Source organism: Delphinus delphis, chromosome 8 (genome assembly GCF_949987515.2).
Source record: "Delphinus delphis chromosome 8, mDelDel1.2, whole genome shotgun sequence".
Lineage (NCBI taxonomy): Eukaryota > Metazoa > Chordata > Mammalia > Artiodactyla > Delphinidae > Delphinus > Delphinus delphis.
This window is the reverse complement of record NC_082690.1, coordinates 81015257-81028909: the sequence shown is the minus strand read 5'-3', so window position 1 is coordinate 81028909 and position 13653 is coordinate 81015257. Positions and strand designations below refer to the sequence as shown.

General features: G+C 37.6%; 1 protein-coding gene across 6 annotated transcripts in view; it reads right to left on the bottom strand.

Annotated features, from left to right (window-relative positions):
- The window catches only part of METTL15 (methyltransferase 15, mitochondrial 12S rRNA N4-cytidine), a 202942-nt gene that overhangs the window by 51212 nt on the left and 138077 nt on the right, over window positions 1–13653 (bottom strand). For all 6 annotated transcript variants that reach the window (XM_060018633.1, XM_060018634.1, XM_060018632.1 and 3 more), the window contains one exon: window positions 6902–7093. In XM_060018633.1, the coding sequence (XP_059874616.1) occupies window positions 6902–7093 (192 nt within the window). The remainder of the gene's footprint in view (window positions 1–6901; window positions 7094–13653) is intronic.

Genomic DNA, 13653 nt, shown 5'->3' with positions numbered 1-13653 from the left:
CCAAAGCAATCTTGAGAAAGAAAAACGGAGCTGGAGGAATCAGGCTCCCTGACTTCAGACTATACTGCAAAGCTACAGTAATTAAGACAGTATGGTACTGGCACAAAAACAGAAAAATAGATCAATGGAACAGGATAGAAAGCCCAGAGATAAACCCATGCACATATGGTCACCTTATCTTTGATAAAGGAGGCAGGAATGTACAGTGGAGAAAGGACAGCCTCTTCAATAAGTGGTGCTGGGAAAACTGGACAGGTACATGTAAAAGTATGAGATTAGATCGCTCCCTAATACCATACATAAAAATAAGCTCAAAATGGATTAATGACCTAAATGTAAGGCCAGAAACTATCAAACTCTTAGAGGAAAACATAGGCAGAACACTCTATGACATAAATCACAGCAAGACCCTTTTTGACCCACCTCCTAGAGAAATGGAAATAAAAACAAAAATAAACAAATGGGACCTAATAAAACTTAAACTTTTGCACAGCAAAGGAAACCATAAAAAAGACCAAAAGACTACCCTCAGAATGGGAGAAAATATTTGCAAATGAAGCAACTGACAAAGGATTAATCTCCAAAATTTGTAAGGAGCTCATGCAGCTCAATAACAAAAAAAACAAACAATCCAATCCAAAAATGGGCAGAAGACCTAAATAGACATTTCTCCAAAGTAGATATACAGACTGCCAACAAACACATGAAAGAATGCTCAACATCATTAATCATTAGAGAAATCAAAACTACAATGAGATATAATCTCACACCAGTCAGAATGGCCATCATCAAAAAATCTAGAAACAATAAATGCTGGAGAGGGTGTGGGGAAAAGGGAACACTCTTGCACTGCTGATGGGAATGTCAATTGGTACAGCCACTATGGAGAACAGTATGGAGGTTCCTTTAAAAACTACAAGTAGAACTACCATATGACCCAGCAATCCCACTACTGGGCATATACCCTGAGAAAACCATAATTCAAAAAGAGTCATATACCAAAATGTTCATTGCAGCTCTATTTACAATAGCCTGGAGATGGAAACAACTTAAGTGTCCATCATCAGATGAATGGATAAAGAAGATGTGGCACATATATACAATGGAATATTACTCAGCCATAAAAAGAAACGAAATTGAGCTATTTGTAATGAGGTGGATGGACCTAGAGTCTGTCATACAGAGTGAAGTAAGTCAGAAAGAGAAAGACAAATACCGTATGCTAACACATATATATGGAATTTAAGAAAAAAAAATGTCATGAAGAACCTAGGGGTAGGACAGGAATAAAGACACAGACCTACTAGAGAATGGACTTGAGGATATGGGGAGGGGGAACGGTAAGCTGTGACAAAGCGAGAAAGTTGCATGGACATATATACACTACCAAATGTAAGGTAGATATCTAGTGGGAAGCAGCCGCATAGCACAGGGATATCAGCTGGGTGCTTTGTGACCACCTAGAGTGGAGGGATAGGGAAGGTGGGAGGGAGGGAGAGGCAAGAGGGAAGAGATATGGGAACATATGTATATGTATAACTGATTCACTTTGTTATAAAGCAGAAACTAACACACCATTGCAAAGCAATTATACTCCAATAAAGATGTAAAAGAAAAAAAATAAAAAGATTTGTCCTAAACTAAAATAATGGAAAATGTTTTGGATTTAGTTTGTTCAAATTTAAATTACTGCTTGATTTTTTTTTTTTTCAGTATAGAAGATACAAGGCTTACTGACTGATATTTAAATGAGCCTAGATCTCAGGAATTTAACTAAATCTAATACTGTAAAGTAAGCAACTATTTATATGGGGGTACAAATTGAATTTAGAAAGTCTAAAAAGGAAGATACTGCTGGTCAGTTTCCCTCACAAAAACTTGAACAACCTTAATAGTAATAACTTGTATTATTTCAAGTTGTTAACAATATGGGCTTATACACCCATGACAAAAGTCACCATGGGGTAAAATCTGGTAATTAACAAACAATATTAAACAGGCCTAGATGGTAATTTCAGGTGGAGGAGACAAAGCAATACCAACCTCTGGTTAAATAGAATAAATTATAGTAACAGGAAATAGCATTCACTTTGTCAGGCCATTCCAATTTACCTTAATTTAGGGAAATGCGTCAAGGAATTTTAAGTGATGAGCTAACTGAGAACTTAAATATTAGAAAGATAGCCTTGCTAATAGTACAATTCTCTCTCCTGTAGTTAATATGTTGGATTGATTGTTGGTACCATACTGTAATGACTTTAAGTAACAAGGATATGGTAGCTTTAAGACCTGACCATCAATCAGAGTGGTGTCGCCAAGGAATACCTGAATCCATCCTTAAAAATACTACATTGCACCTTGTTAACATGTCTAGTACCACCAGGAAAATAATTTTGTTGTTGTCCTTGGCTTGTCCCCTATTTTGCCATGACCTCCATCTCTCTCTCTCTCTCTCTCTCTCTCTCTCTCTCTCCTTGTGTGTGTGTGTGTGTGTGTGTGTGTGTGTGTGTGTGTGTGTAACCTTGTTTTCTAGATCCTGTGATTCTTTTTTTTTTCTTTTTGGCTGCCATGGTACTCCCAGATCAATGAACTTCCTATAAGGTAGCCTATTTCCATCTCAACAGGCTTTGCTCCTTCAATAACAGCTTTAAGGATGAAGATTTGGTCTATAGAGTTAGATCAACCTCGATCAGAATCATAGCCTTGCTACTCATATTGTGTAAGCTTTTGAACCTATTGGAGCCTCAATTTCTAACCTGTAAGTAACAATGCTTACCTCACAGAATTGTTGAGAGAATTAAGGGTCCACACAATTATAAACTAGATAGTATAATGCCTGGAACAGAGAAATTCAATGAATGTCACTGTCCTTTAGATCTTGTCCATTCCTAGATTTGCCAAACATCATTCTTGGTCTAACTGAAAAATCCCTGTTAGATCTTACCTAGCTGTTAATTCAACTGCTCAAACCACAAAGCATCAGAATGAAACTTGTTAGTGATGGTAAATTCAGACTCATAGAATATATGTACAGTTCTACCAGGACAATTCTAAGATTAGTATGGATGTACTCAGCAGTTTTTTTTTTAATACCTTTCTACTTTTAAGTAAAATTAAAAGAGCATTTTGCTCAAATACAGTTCAGTGGATAATAGGCATAATTTTATTTTACTCATGTTCACATAGAATAGTAGTGTACTGGGCTAGCCAAAAAGTTCCTTCGGTTTTTAAATAAAAATAAAACACATTTTTCATTTTCACCAAGAATGTTATTGAAGAATGTATTCACCGTTTTGTTCCACTACCTTCTGCCATTTTTCTTCATAATTCCATCTTCCCAAAACTTTTAAAATGAGTTTATTTATTTATTTGCGGTACGCAGGCCTCTCACTGTGCTCCCGTTGCGGAGCACAGGCTCTGGACGCGCAGGGTCAGCAGCCATGCTCATGGGCCCAGCCGCTTCGCGGCATGTGGGATCCTCCCGAACCAGGGCACGAACCCGTGTCCCCTGCATCGGCAGGTGGACTCTCAACCACTGCGCCACCAGGGAAGTCCTCTCAAAACTTTATCTTTTTGAGCAAAGAACTGTTCCTGGTGCCTTTTACAGTCTTCCAGGGCGTTGAATTTTTTTGCCTTAAGAGAATTTTGTAAAGACTGAAATAAATGGAAATCTGAAGGGTCAATGTCTGGTGAATACGGCAGATGAATCAGAACTTCCCAGCCAAGCTGTAACAGTTTTTGCCTGGTCATCAAAGAAACATGCGGTCTTGTGTTATCCTGCTGGAAGATTATGCATTTTCTGTTGACTAATTCCGGACACTTTTTGTCAAGTGCTGCTTTCAGTTGGTCTAATTGGGAGCAGTACTTGTTGGAATTAATCGTTTGGTTTTCTGGAAGGAGCTCATAATAAGGGCTCCCTTCCAATCCCACCATATATCACCTTCTTTGGATGAAAACCAGCGTTTGGTGTGGTTGGTGGTGGTTCATTTCACTTGCCCCACAATCTCTTCCATTCCACATTATTGTACAGTATCCACTTTTCATCATCTGTCATAATTTGTTTTAAGAATGGAAGTTTTTGTTAGTTTCAGTAGAGAATCGCATGCAGAAATACTGTCAAGAAGGTTTTTTTTCGCTAACTTATGTGGAACACAAACATCAAAGCGATTAACATAACCAAGCTGGTGCAAATGATTTTCAACGCTTGATTTGGATATTTTGAGTATGTAGGCTATCTCCTGCGTGGTATAACATTGACAGTTCACAACTAATGTCTCAGTTTGATCGCTATCATCTTCAACTTGTCTACCTGACCATGGAGCATTGTCCAGCGAGCAATCTCCAGCACATAACTTCACAAACCACTTTCGACACGTTTGATCAGTCACAGCACCATACACTGCACTAATCTTTTTTTTGCATTTCAGTTGTGCTTTTACCTTTCTTGAAATAATAAAGCATAATATGCTGAAAATGTTGTTTTTTTCCTTCCATCTTCAATATTAAATGGCTACACAAAAATTCACCAATTTTGATAAGTTTTTTTTTAATGCATGGTAATTTGACAGCTGTCACAATACAATCTAACAAAATTGTTTCAAATGAAGTGAAAGACAACTAAGGGCTACTAGAGCCATCTTACGGAAGAAAATGAACAAACTTTTTTGGCCAACCCAAGTTTCCATAGGGCTACAAGGCAAAAGGGGCAATACTCTGGAAAACTGATAGGCTGTTAGGAGGCTTCAGAATATGCATTCAAATAGTGAAGAAGCCAACATACAAAATCTGCCCCTCCAAATTAAAAGTTAAGAGATCTTGTCAGTGCTCCAGAGATCACCAACTTACAAATGACTAAACTCAGGAGAGAAAAAAAATATTAACATAATTTATTGCATAAATATTACCATAATTTATGACAATTCATTATTACCTTCTAGTGAAGAATACAATTGACAAAAGAGCTAGACCTGCAAGTCCTTGAAGCTGGGAACTTCTTTCTGCTATATGAAAACTTATTATGATCTGAAAGCTATTGTTGAACTTGGGGTAGTACAGAATTAACTATTCTGTAAGATTCCAGTGTTAAATGGCAACAGGTTAAGAAAGCCTCTTGCATCCATCTTCATCACAGGGAAATATCAGCTTCCAGGATCTGACTGGCCAAATTTATTGGCTTGGACTCCCTCTTCCCATAATACCACTTAGATTAGCATTAAACATATTTGCATCTCCAACTTTCCCTTGTCTATGAATTCATGTGAACCAACTCCTCCTTTCTGAATGCCATGAACTTTCTTCAGATATGTTAACATCTCTGATTAGTTTACAGCCTATGCTATCTACCTGGAAGCCATCCAGCTTTTCAAGATACATTTGCTCAATACTATTATTATCTATTACATATTGACTTAGAGTTTAATTCTCAAGGGCTTATTTTCATGTTCTTAGGGGAGAACCTCAGGAACGCTCATTTATAGACTACAGTTTGATGATGTCTCTACATTAACAATATGGGGATTTATTACTATTACCTAAAAGCTTTGTTCACTGTATTTCAGAAGGCATCCTTAGTAAGACATAGGAACAGCAGAAATTTGCTTTACATTTTATTACCTCTGCACAACAACCTCAATCTCCAAACATGAGAAGATATTTGACCTCTACTATTAGTCATTGGTCTTTAAAAGATTTTTGTTTTCTTTTATGACATTCTTCACTCCATGAATGCCAATTTGTGCAAATGAAGGTATAAGACTTAGAACAAAAAGGTTCCAACAAAATGAGTCACACTCTAAGTTAACAGGTCATATCAAAACATGGGGAAAGGCTATATGTGAATAATTACCATGAGACAAAGAAGTTTGTGGGAAAAAAAGTCAAAGTCAACTCAACATTAAATTGTTGACTTAAATTGGACATTAAATTTCTCATATAAAGATCCTTCTGACAGATTGGAAGAAATGTTGGAAAATACATTTGTTTCAGTAGAAATGTTTGTGCAGGTCTAGAATTGCAGATTATTAACAGAATAGCTTACAAATTTAGATAGAAGAAAGACTAATGTTCTTTTAGAAAGTAAACTTCCCAAATGTAGGGGCCATGATAAATAATTTGGTGGAGGGGGTGCATAAAATGAGAAAAACATGCTTAAGATTTGTTTTGTAGGTACAGGCTATTCAGTTCCTGGGCCAGTGTTGTGCATAGAGACAAGTGCTAATCTAAGCTTTTAAAATTAATTTAGATTCAAAAGAAATTATCCTATACTTTCCTAGAATGTGACCCTCTTTGTGTTATTTAATATATGTTACCTATTTAAATGATGGAGAATGTATTTTCAAGGTGGTGAGGAATGAAGAGGAGGTGTAAAGCTGTCTTACACATAGTACTGTGTCTGATTTAGTACCATAAATTTTAGTTTCTCTGGAGAAGGCTGAATCCAAGTGACTGTACAAGAAACAGGACACAACACACAATTGCTGACCTCTAGGATCTTGCCTTTTATGCAGTATTCAAAAGAATATGCATTAAATATAGTTCCTTTTACTTTTCACAAAAGGCATAGTTGGGCCTGCACCAAAATGAAACCATTGCTTCAGTATCATATTAATATTGTTAGTAGTCTAAAAGATCACACTGTATCTGTAAAAAAGAAAATCAGTATTAAAGTTATCCTCTTCACTACTCTGTGTAAAGACTGCAATGATTTTTCTTTTAGAATCCCAAATCTAGAGAAAGACTAAAGTCTATAATGAGTAGCAAACAAAACTGATTTATTATGTATGGATAGTGTTAGGTGTGGGCGTGTGATGGGAATTCTACAGTCTTAAAAAGAAATTAAATTCAGAGTGTTTTTGAGAAATTGATTTCTTGTTATGAGGAGAAATGCTTTATCAATACTCACCTGTCACCATCCATTCTCATGTCCAAGGGGCCATCCTTCCGAAGGGAAAAACCTCTTTCAGGGGCATCAAGTTGCATGGAGGAACACCCAAGATCCAAAAGAACTCCATCTAAAGTCCCTGGTTGCACTCCAGCTTTCATTAGTAAGGCTTCTGCCTGGCTGAACTGGCCCAGGATGGCTCGGATCTGTTTACTGGGGATAAACCCAGGAGATGGAAAAAACACTTATGTTATATTAAAGTCTTTCTTAAGGTCTAGGATCAATGAAAGGGAGCACATTCTATTATTAGCTTATTTAACCAATATATGTTTACTAAGTGCCAACCACATGCTTTGTACTATATAAGGACATACAGATATGGAAACTGTGTATCTTTGGTTTCAACACCAGAGGTTGTTTGACATAATTTTTTTTTTTTTTTTTTTTTTGCGGTACGCGGGCCTCTCACTGTTGTGGCCTCTCCCATTGCGGAGCATAGGCTCTGGACGCGCAGGCTCAGCGGCCATGGCTCACGGGCCCAGCCGCTCCGCGGCATGTGGGATCTTCCCGGACTGGGGCACGAACCCACGTCCCCTGCATCGGCAGGCGGACTCTCAACCACTGTGCCACCAGGGAAGCCCGGTTTGACATAATTCTATTCTTGCTAATAAACACAATTTATTTTATACTTTGTGAAGGTATATAAGTTTATGAATTAGAAAAATTTCCTGGTCAGACCCGTCCTTTTATTTATTTTTTTCTAAAAAAAAAATTCATATATCTCTGGGCTGGGAAAAGAAACATATGCCATTCTATCAAAAGAATAAACACCTGTGCACTGTTGATGGGAGTGTAAACTGGTATAGCCACTATGGAAAACAGTATAGAGGTTCTTCAAAAAATTAAAAATAGAACTACCATATCATCTAGCAATTCCACTTCTGGGAATATATCCAAAAGAAGTAAAAACACTATGTTGAAGCAATATCAGCACACTCATGTTCATAACAGCATTATTTACAACAGTCAAGACATGAAAACAACCTAAGTGTCTGTCAATGGATGAATGGATAAAGAACTTAAGATGTGTATATATATATTATTCAGCCATAAAAAAGAAGAAAATCTTGCCATTTGTGACAACATGGATGGACCCTGAGAGCATTATGCTAAGTCAGACAGAGAAAGACAAATACTGTATGATCTCATTTATATGTGAAATCTTGAGATTGAAAGGGGGGGGGAGGGAGAGAGAGGGGGAGAGAGAGAGAGAGCAAGAGAGAGAGAGAGAGAGAAAACCATGCTCGTAAAAAAAGAGATGAGATTTGTGGTTACCAGAGGTGGGGGATGAGGTAAGGGGAATTGAATGAAGGTGGTCAAAAGGTACAAACTTCCAGACAGATAAGACAAATAAGTACTAGGGGTGTAATGTACAACACGATGACTACAGTTAACACTACTGTGTGGTATTTATGAAAGTTGTTAAGAGAATAAATCCTAAGAGCTCTCATCACAAGGAAAATAATCCCTTTCTCTTTTGTGTTTATATGAGATGATGGCTGTTAACTAAACATTGCTGTAATCATTTCATAATATATGTAAGTCAAGTCATTATGCTGGACACAAACTTGTACAGTGTTATATGTCAATTATTATCTCAATAAAACTGGAAAAAAATTTAACTTTTAACTAGTAAACCAATTTAAATATCTTTTTTCTTTCTGTTTTATTACTTATTATATGTCAAACATCTTCAAGCCAACCATTTTAGCTTTCTCCATATTCTTCACATAATTCAGGATAGGGGTGCTCTGCAGCTGCACACTTGAAGAATGAAACTATGCCTAAAATAAACGCCTTCTTATAGAAGCAATGTTTTAGCTCTCAGCAGGGATTCCAAAGTGAATGGAGCATTCAGAATTAACAGACAGGCAAGGAGTTGGGATCACCTTACAGCTATATTAATTCTCCTTCCTACACAAAGTGAGATGCTGCCTTCAGGGTTCTTCAGAAGCCCTAGGGCAACTGGCATGCATTTTGGAAGGGGAATGAGAAGAGAAAAATTGGGCAACACTCTAAGACCTCATTCCCTCCATCTACAGGTGTATGGAGTGAGGGTGGATTTCAACAGTGTTGGGGAATTCATATCTATGATATTTACTTATATGTTCTGTTGTTTAAGGAGAATTTCACAGCTCATTGGTAATTTTTTCTCAAATTCCAATGGTGAAAGTGATTTTCAGATTCACTCACCAAATATTCACTAAATATCTGCAATGTGTCAGGCATTATGCTATTCTAAGGTATAAACAGATTAATAAATCATGGCTTTCTGAGCTTTGAGCTGAGAGAAAGGTATATAAATAAACTGCTTGCAAAACAATCTCATGGGTGCTAATAGCAGAGAGACAGACAAATTGCTGTCTGTATTTGGAAAATATAAAATGAATATTAATACTAGCATTGAAAACAGAAATAGTAGAATCTTGGGATTGGAAGGCAACTCACAAATCATTTGTTCCAATTATTTAATTGATGTTTGAATCTTTTCCCTTTCCACCATCCCTGCTGGGGGGCAGGGTGGGGAGGAGACTCATTGTTTTAATCATATCTCATTCACCCCATTGGTGAGGAAGGGATTCCCATTCTAAAATTATGGAAATGGTCAAGTGAACACACAGCACCCGACACTGGTCAGATGAGATTGACAGGAGTTTATTAATCACATGCACTCACAGCCCAGGGGAGGAGGACACCAAATGCCATGCATGGCTACATGGGTGCTGCACTCGGGAACAGAGTGGACCGACAGGCTGTGAGAAGCAGATTTTATGGTATCAGTAGGGTAGGGTGCTGCATGCCCAAGAAAGGATGTGTTGGCTTGTTTGAATAATTCCATGGGCTGGCAGGGAACTGAAACCTGCTACTCAGGGATAAGCAGGTATTATGCCTGATCCTTTTGATAAGGAGTGCTGTTTGGCTAGGAACCTTCTCTGTGGAAGCACAGTGGGGAAGAAAAGTTGTGGTTAGGCCATTTAAGATTCTTCCAGCTTTCCCTAAATGTCAAGAACACATAATACTGGGCTTAAATTTTAGGCCTTACCTCACAGTCATTTAGCCCGTGTTTGAACATTCCCAGTAAATAAAAACTCACTATTGGTTTTTGGTTTTTAAATTTTTTTTTTTAGTCAGTTGTTTTTTAGTGAAGTTGCTGGCTGTTTCCTCACTATTTCTATAACTTTTGTTCCAGGTATCAGTCCATGGAAAACAATTAAAAACCCATGGCAGGGGCTTCCCTGGTGGCGCAGTGGTTGAGAGTCCGCCTGCCGATGCAGGGGACACGGGTTCGTGCCCCGGTCCGGGAAGATCCCACGTGCCATGGAGTGGCTGGGCCCTTGAGCCATGGCCGCTGGGCCCGCGCGTCCGGAGCCTGTGCTCCGCAACGGGAGAGGCCGCTGCGGCGAGAGGCCCGCGTACCGCAAAAAAAAAAAAAAAAAAAAAAAAAAAAAAAAAAAAAAAAAAAAACCATGGCAGCCTGTTACATATCTATTGTTAGTTATTGTAAGCAATACTTGTTGGCTACCTCTTAGTTGCCAGTCTCTTTTTTCCAACAGGACATCAAAATTTCAGCCTTGTATCTTGGGAGAGAATGATCATATCCATGATTGTTTATGTCAACTTGGCTTGGCAAAAGTACCGTTATTTAATCAAACAATGATCTAGGTATTGCTGTGAAGGTTTTTTTAGATGTGGTTACCATTACAGTCAGTTCCCTGTAAGTAAAGGATATTACCTTCCATAATGTGGGTGTGTGTCATCTGATCAGATGAAAGGCCTTAAGAGCAAAAAATGAGGTTCCCCAGAGGAAAAGGAAATTCAATCTCAAGACTATAGTATCATCTCCTATCATAGTTTCCAGTCTGCTGGCCTGCCCTACCATTTCAGACTTGCCAGTCCCCACAATGTGAGCCAATTCCTTGAGATAAGTCTCTCTCTCTCTCTCTCTCTCTCTCTCTATATATATATATCTATATGATGCGTATGTGTGTATATGTATGTATATCTCCTACTGGTTCTGTTTCTCCTGAGAATTCTATCCTAATGGATATAATATCTCTGCTCAAGAGGTAGATTTCTGATTAGCTAAGCTAACTTGCACACATGACCACCACGGCCCCTATAATTTGTTCTAAGATTGGCATGTGTCACACCTCTGGCCAATAAGATACAAGAGATATTTCCTAGGGACTTGGGGAAAGAAAATTCTTTTCTTCCATTGAGCCATGGGAAGAAAAATGTTTTTCAGACTCTCACTTGATATGAAAAAGCACATAGCTCTGATCATTGCCAGCAGATATCTTGGCCCAAAGAAGGGAGAGGGTAGCAGCCAATTTGGCCAAAACTCTACAAAGCATAGAGAAAGATTAACCATGCCATTAGATTGAACCTCACCTAAAATCCAACTTGTCTCTGAACTTTGGAGTTATATGAGCTCATAAATTACCTTTGTTATTTAAAACCAGTTTGAGTTGTTTTTTTTTTTACTTGCAATGGAAAACATAACTATTATAGGTATCATGCTTCTCAGGTGTTCATTTCTCTAAATCATACAACTCTTGTTTCTTCTGCTATTCTCTATGCAAAAAGTCTTTCACCATGCAAGATGCTCTTTTCTGAATGTGTCCCAGTTTGCCTATGTCCCTAGATCTGAACTCCATAATGATCAGCACAGAATAAAGTAAATTCTTTCCTCTTTTGTTCTAGTTATTATATTAATACAGCTCAAGATCAAAAGTTTTAGAATTTGTTTCACACTGTTGACTTATACTATCTAATACCATTGTACACCACTGCTAAAGCCTGTTTCCTCCACACTGTACTTGTGCAGTTTTGTTTTGTTAATTATTGTAGATCTAGTACAATCTCTAACCTACATATTTTCTACAACCCTTTAGGATCCAGGTATTATCTTGAACCATAGAAATCTTCTTTACACTGCAGCAAAAGCCTCAAACAAATCACTATTGCCCAGTCTTAATTCCTTAGCATTAGAGCTATATCCTGCTTAAAGCTAATAATATAATTGTAAAATAAAAATAATATCTTATAGGAGATGTTTGCATTCTTGGACACCCTCAAACATAACTGTTTAACACTAATATTCAGATAGTTTTAGGCATGACAAAGAGTAAGTAACAAAAATATAATCCTCACCATAATCATTTACAAGTATGAGAATATCATACGGGGAAAAAAAAGTAACCATGAGACAACACCACAAAGTAAATCATGTGTTTAAGGCAGAGTCTTCTGATGCTATATCAGTTATAGAATTAGACTATTATATCAGTTTCTAGAATTAGAATATTCTCATAGTAAAAAAAAAAAAATCTACAAGTATACCAACAAACTGTTGAAAACTTAGCCTTAACTTCAGACCCTGGGGCATTATTTCACATATGCAATTATACTGAGGCTAATTTTCCTGGGTAGGAAGATTCCACGCCCACTTTTTTCTTTCTTCTTCTCTTTTTTCTTTCCTTCCTCTCTCCCTTCCTTCCTCAGGTCCTCTCTCTTCCTTCCCTCCCTCCCTACTTCCTTCCTTTCTTCCTCTTTTATTCAAATTTTAAGTTCTTAGTATTTTTGCATATGTATTTTACAAGTGTTATAAAGCAAGTAACAGAAAAGTGTGAAATCACCAGAGAGGATCATGATGGTCACAAAAACAGAGCCAAACCAGGACATTTAGCCATAACTAAGAATACAGAATTTATCATTGTCATCATCATTTGTCGTTACCCTAGGATCCCCAGGATGTAAGTAAAATGTTGCTTGTGACTCAAAGCACATGTTACATGAGAAGATTCTACAACCCAACGCCAAGAAAAATAAGGCACTTAGCAATAGAGTGCCAGTAATACCCTAGTTCCTTGAAGCCATTTTTTGAGGCTTTGACCATGATAAGTATTGTTAATCTTTACTCTGGCAAGTCATCTGCACTTGGAGTACAAGTTTTGGGTTTGTTTTATTATAAAGGATCCTAGTACATACTGAGGCTAGTGATGTAAGAGTAGCTACTACGTGATTTAGGATTAAACATGGAACTTCATCATTCCTCTAACTGCATACAGCCTAATGATAGCAGTTAAGGATAGATTACTCAACAAATTATAAAAGTAGATCTAGATTCTTTCTAAAAAGAATAAATCATTTAGCTGTGAAGGAACTGAGGTCTTAGACAGGGAGATGGAAACAGATTCAGGCATGAAAGAATAAGTTAGAGATATAATTTATTAGAACTGGCTCAGTCACTAAAACTGAGACATCAAGTCAGTATCAGCCGCGCAGGCAACCTCATGTAAAGTCACCTAAGCTACAGACTAAGCCATCTTCTGTCCATTATCAGGAACGCTGTGGCGAAATCTGAGGGTACACTGAGCTAGCAGATGGGTATGCAGAGAACTCTGATCATATGGACCAGAGTGACAAGCAGAACAATGTAAAGAAGAGAAGAAAACTAACATTTCTTAAGAAGATGCCAGGAATGTATTCAGATACTTAAAGTTCGTTTCAGGATTCACTTTGTCATTTACTTTAATCATTCATTTTGTGCGTGCATTTGAGGGCATACCTAGGTGATAACATTCCCTAAGAAGATATGAAGAGCAAAATCCAAATTGTTTTTGCGGGGGTGAAGGTCTGATTACAGTGGATCCAAGCCTTTCTCACGTTAGTATCAGCATTAATCCATGAAATCCCAGCGTGCTACCTGT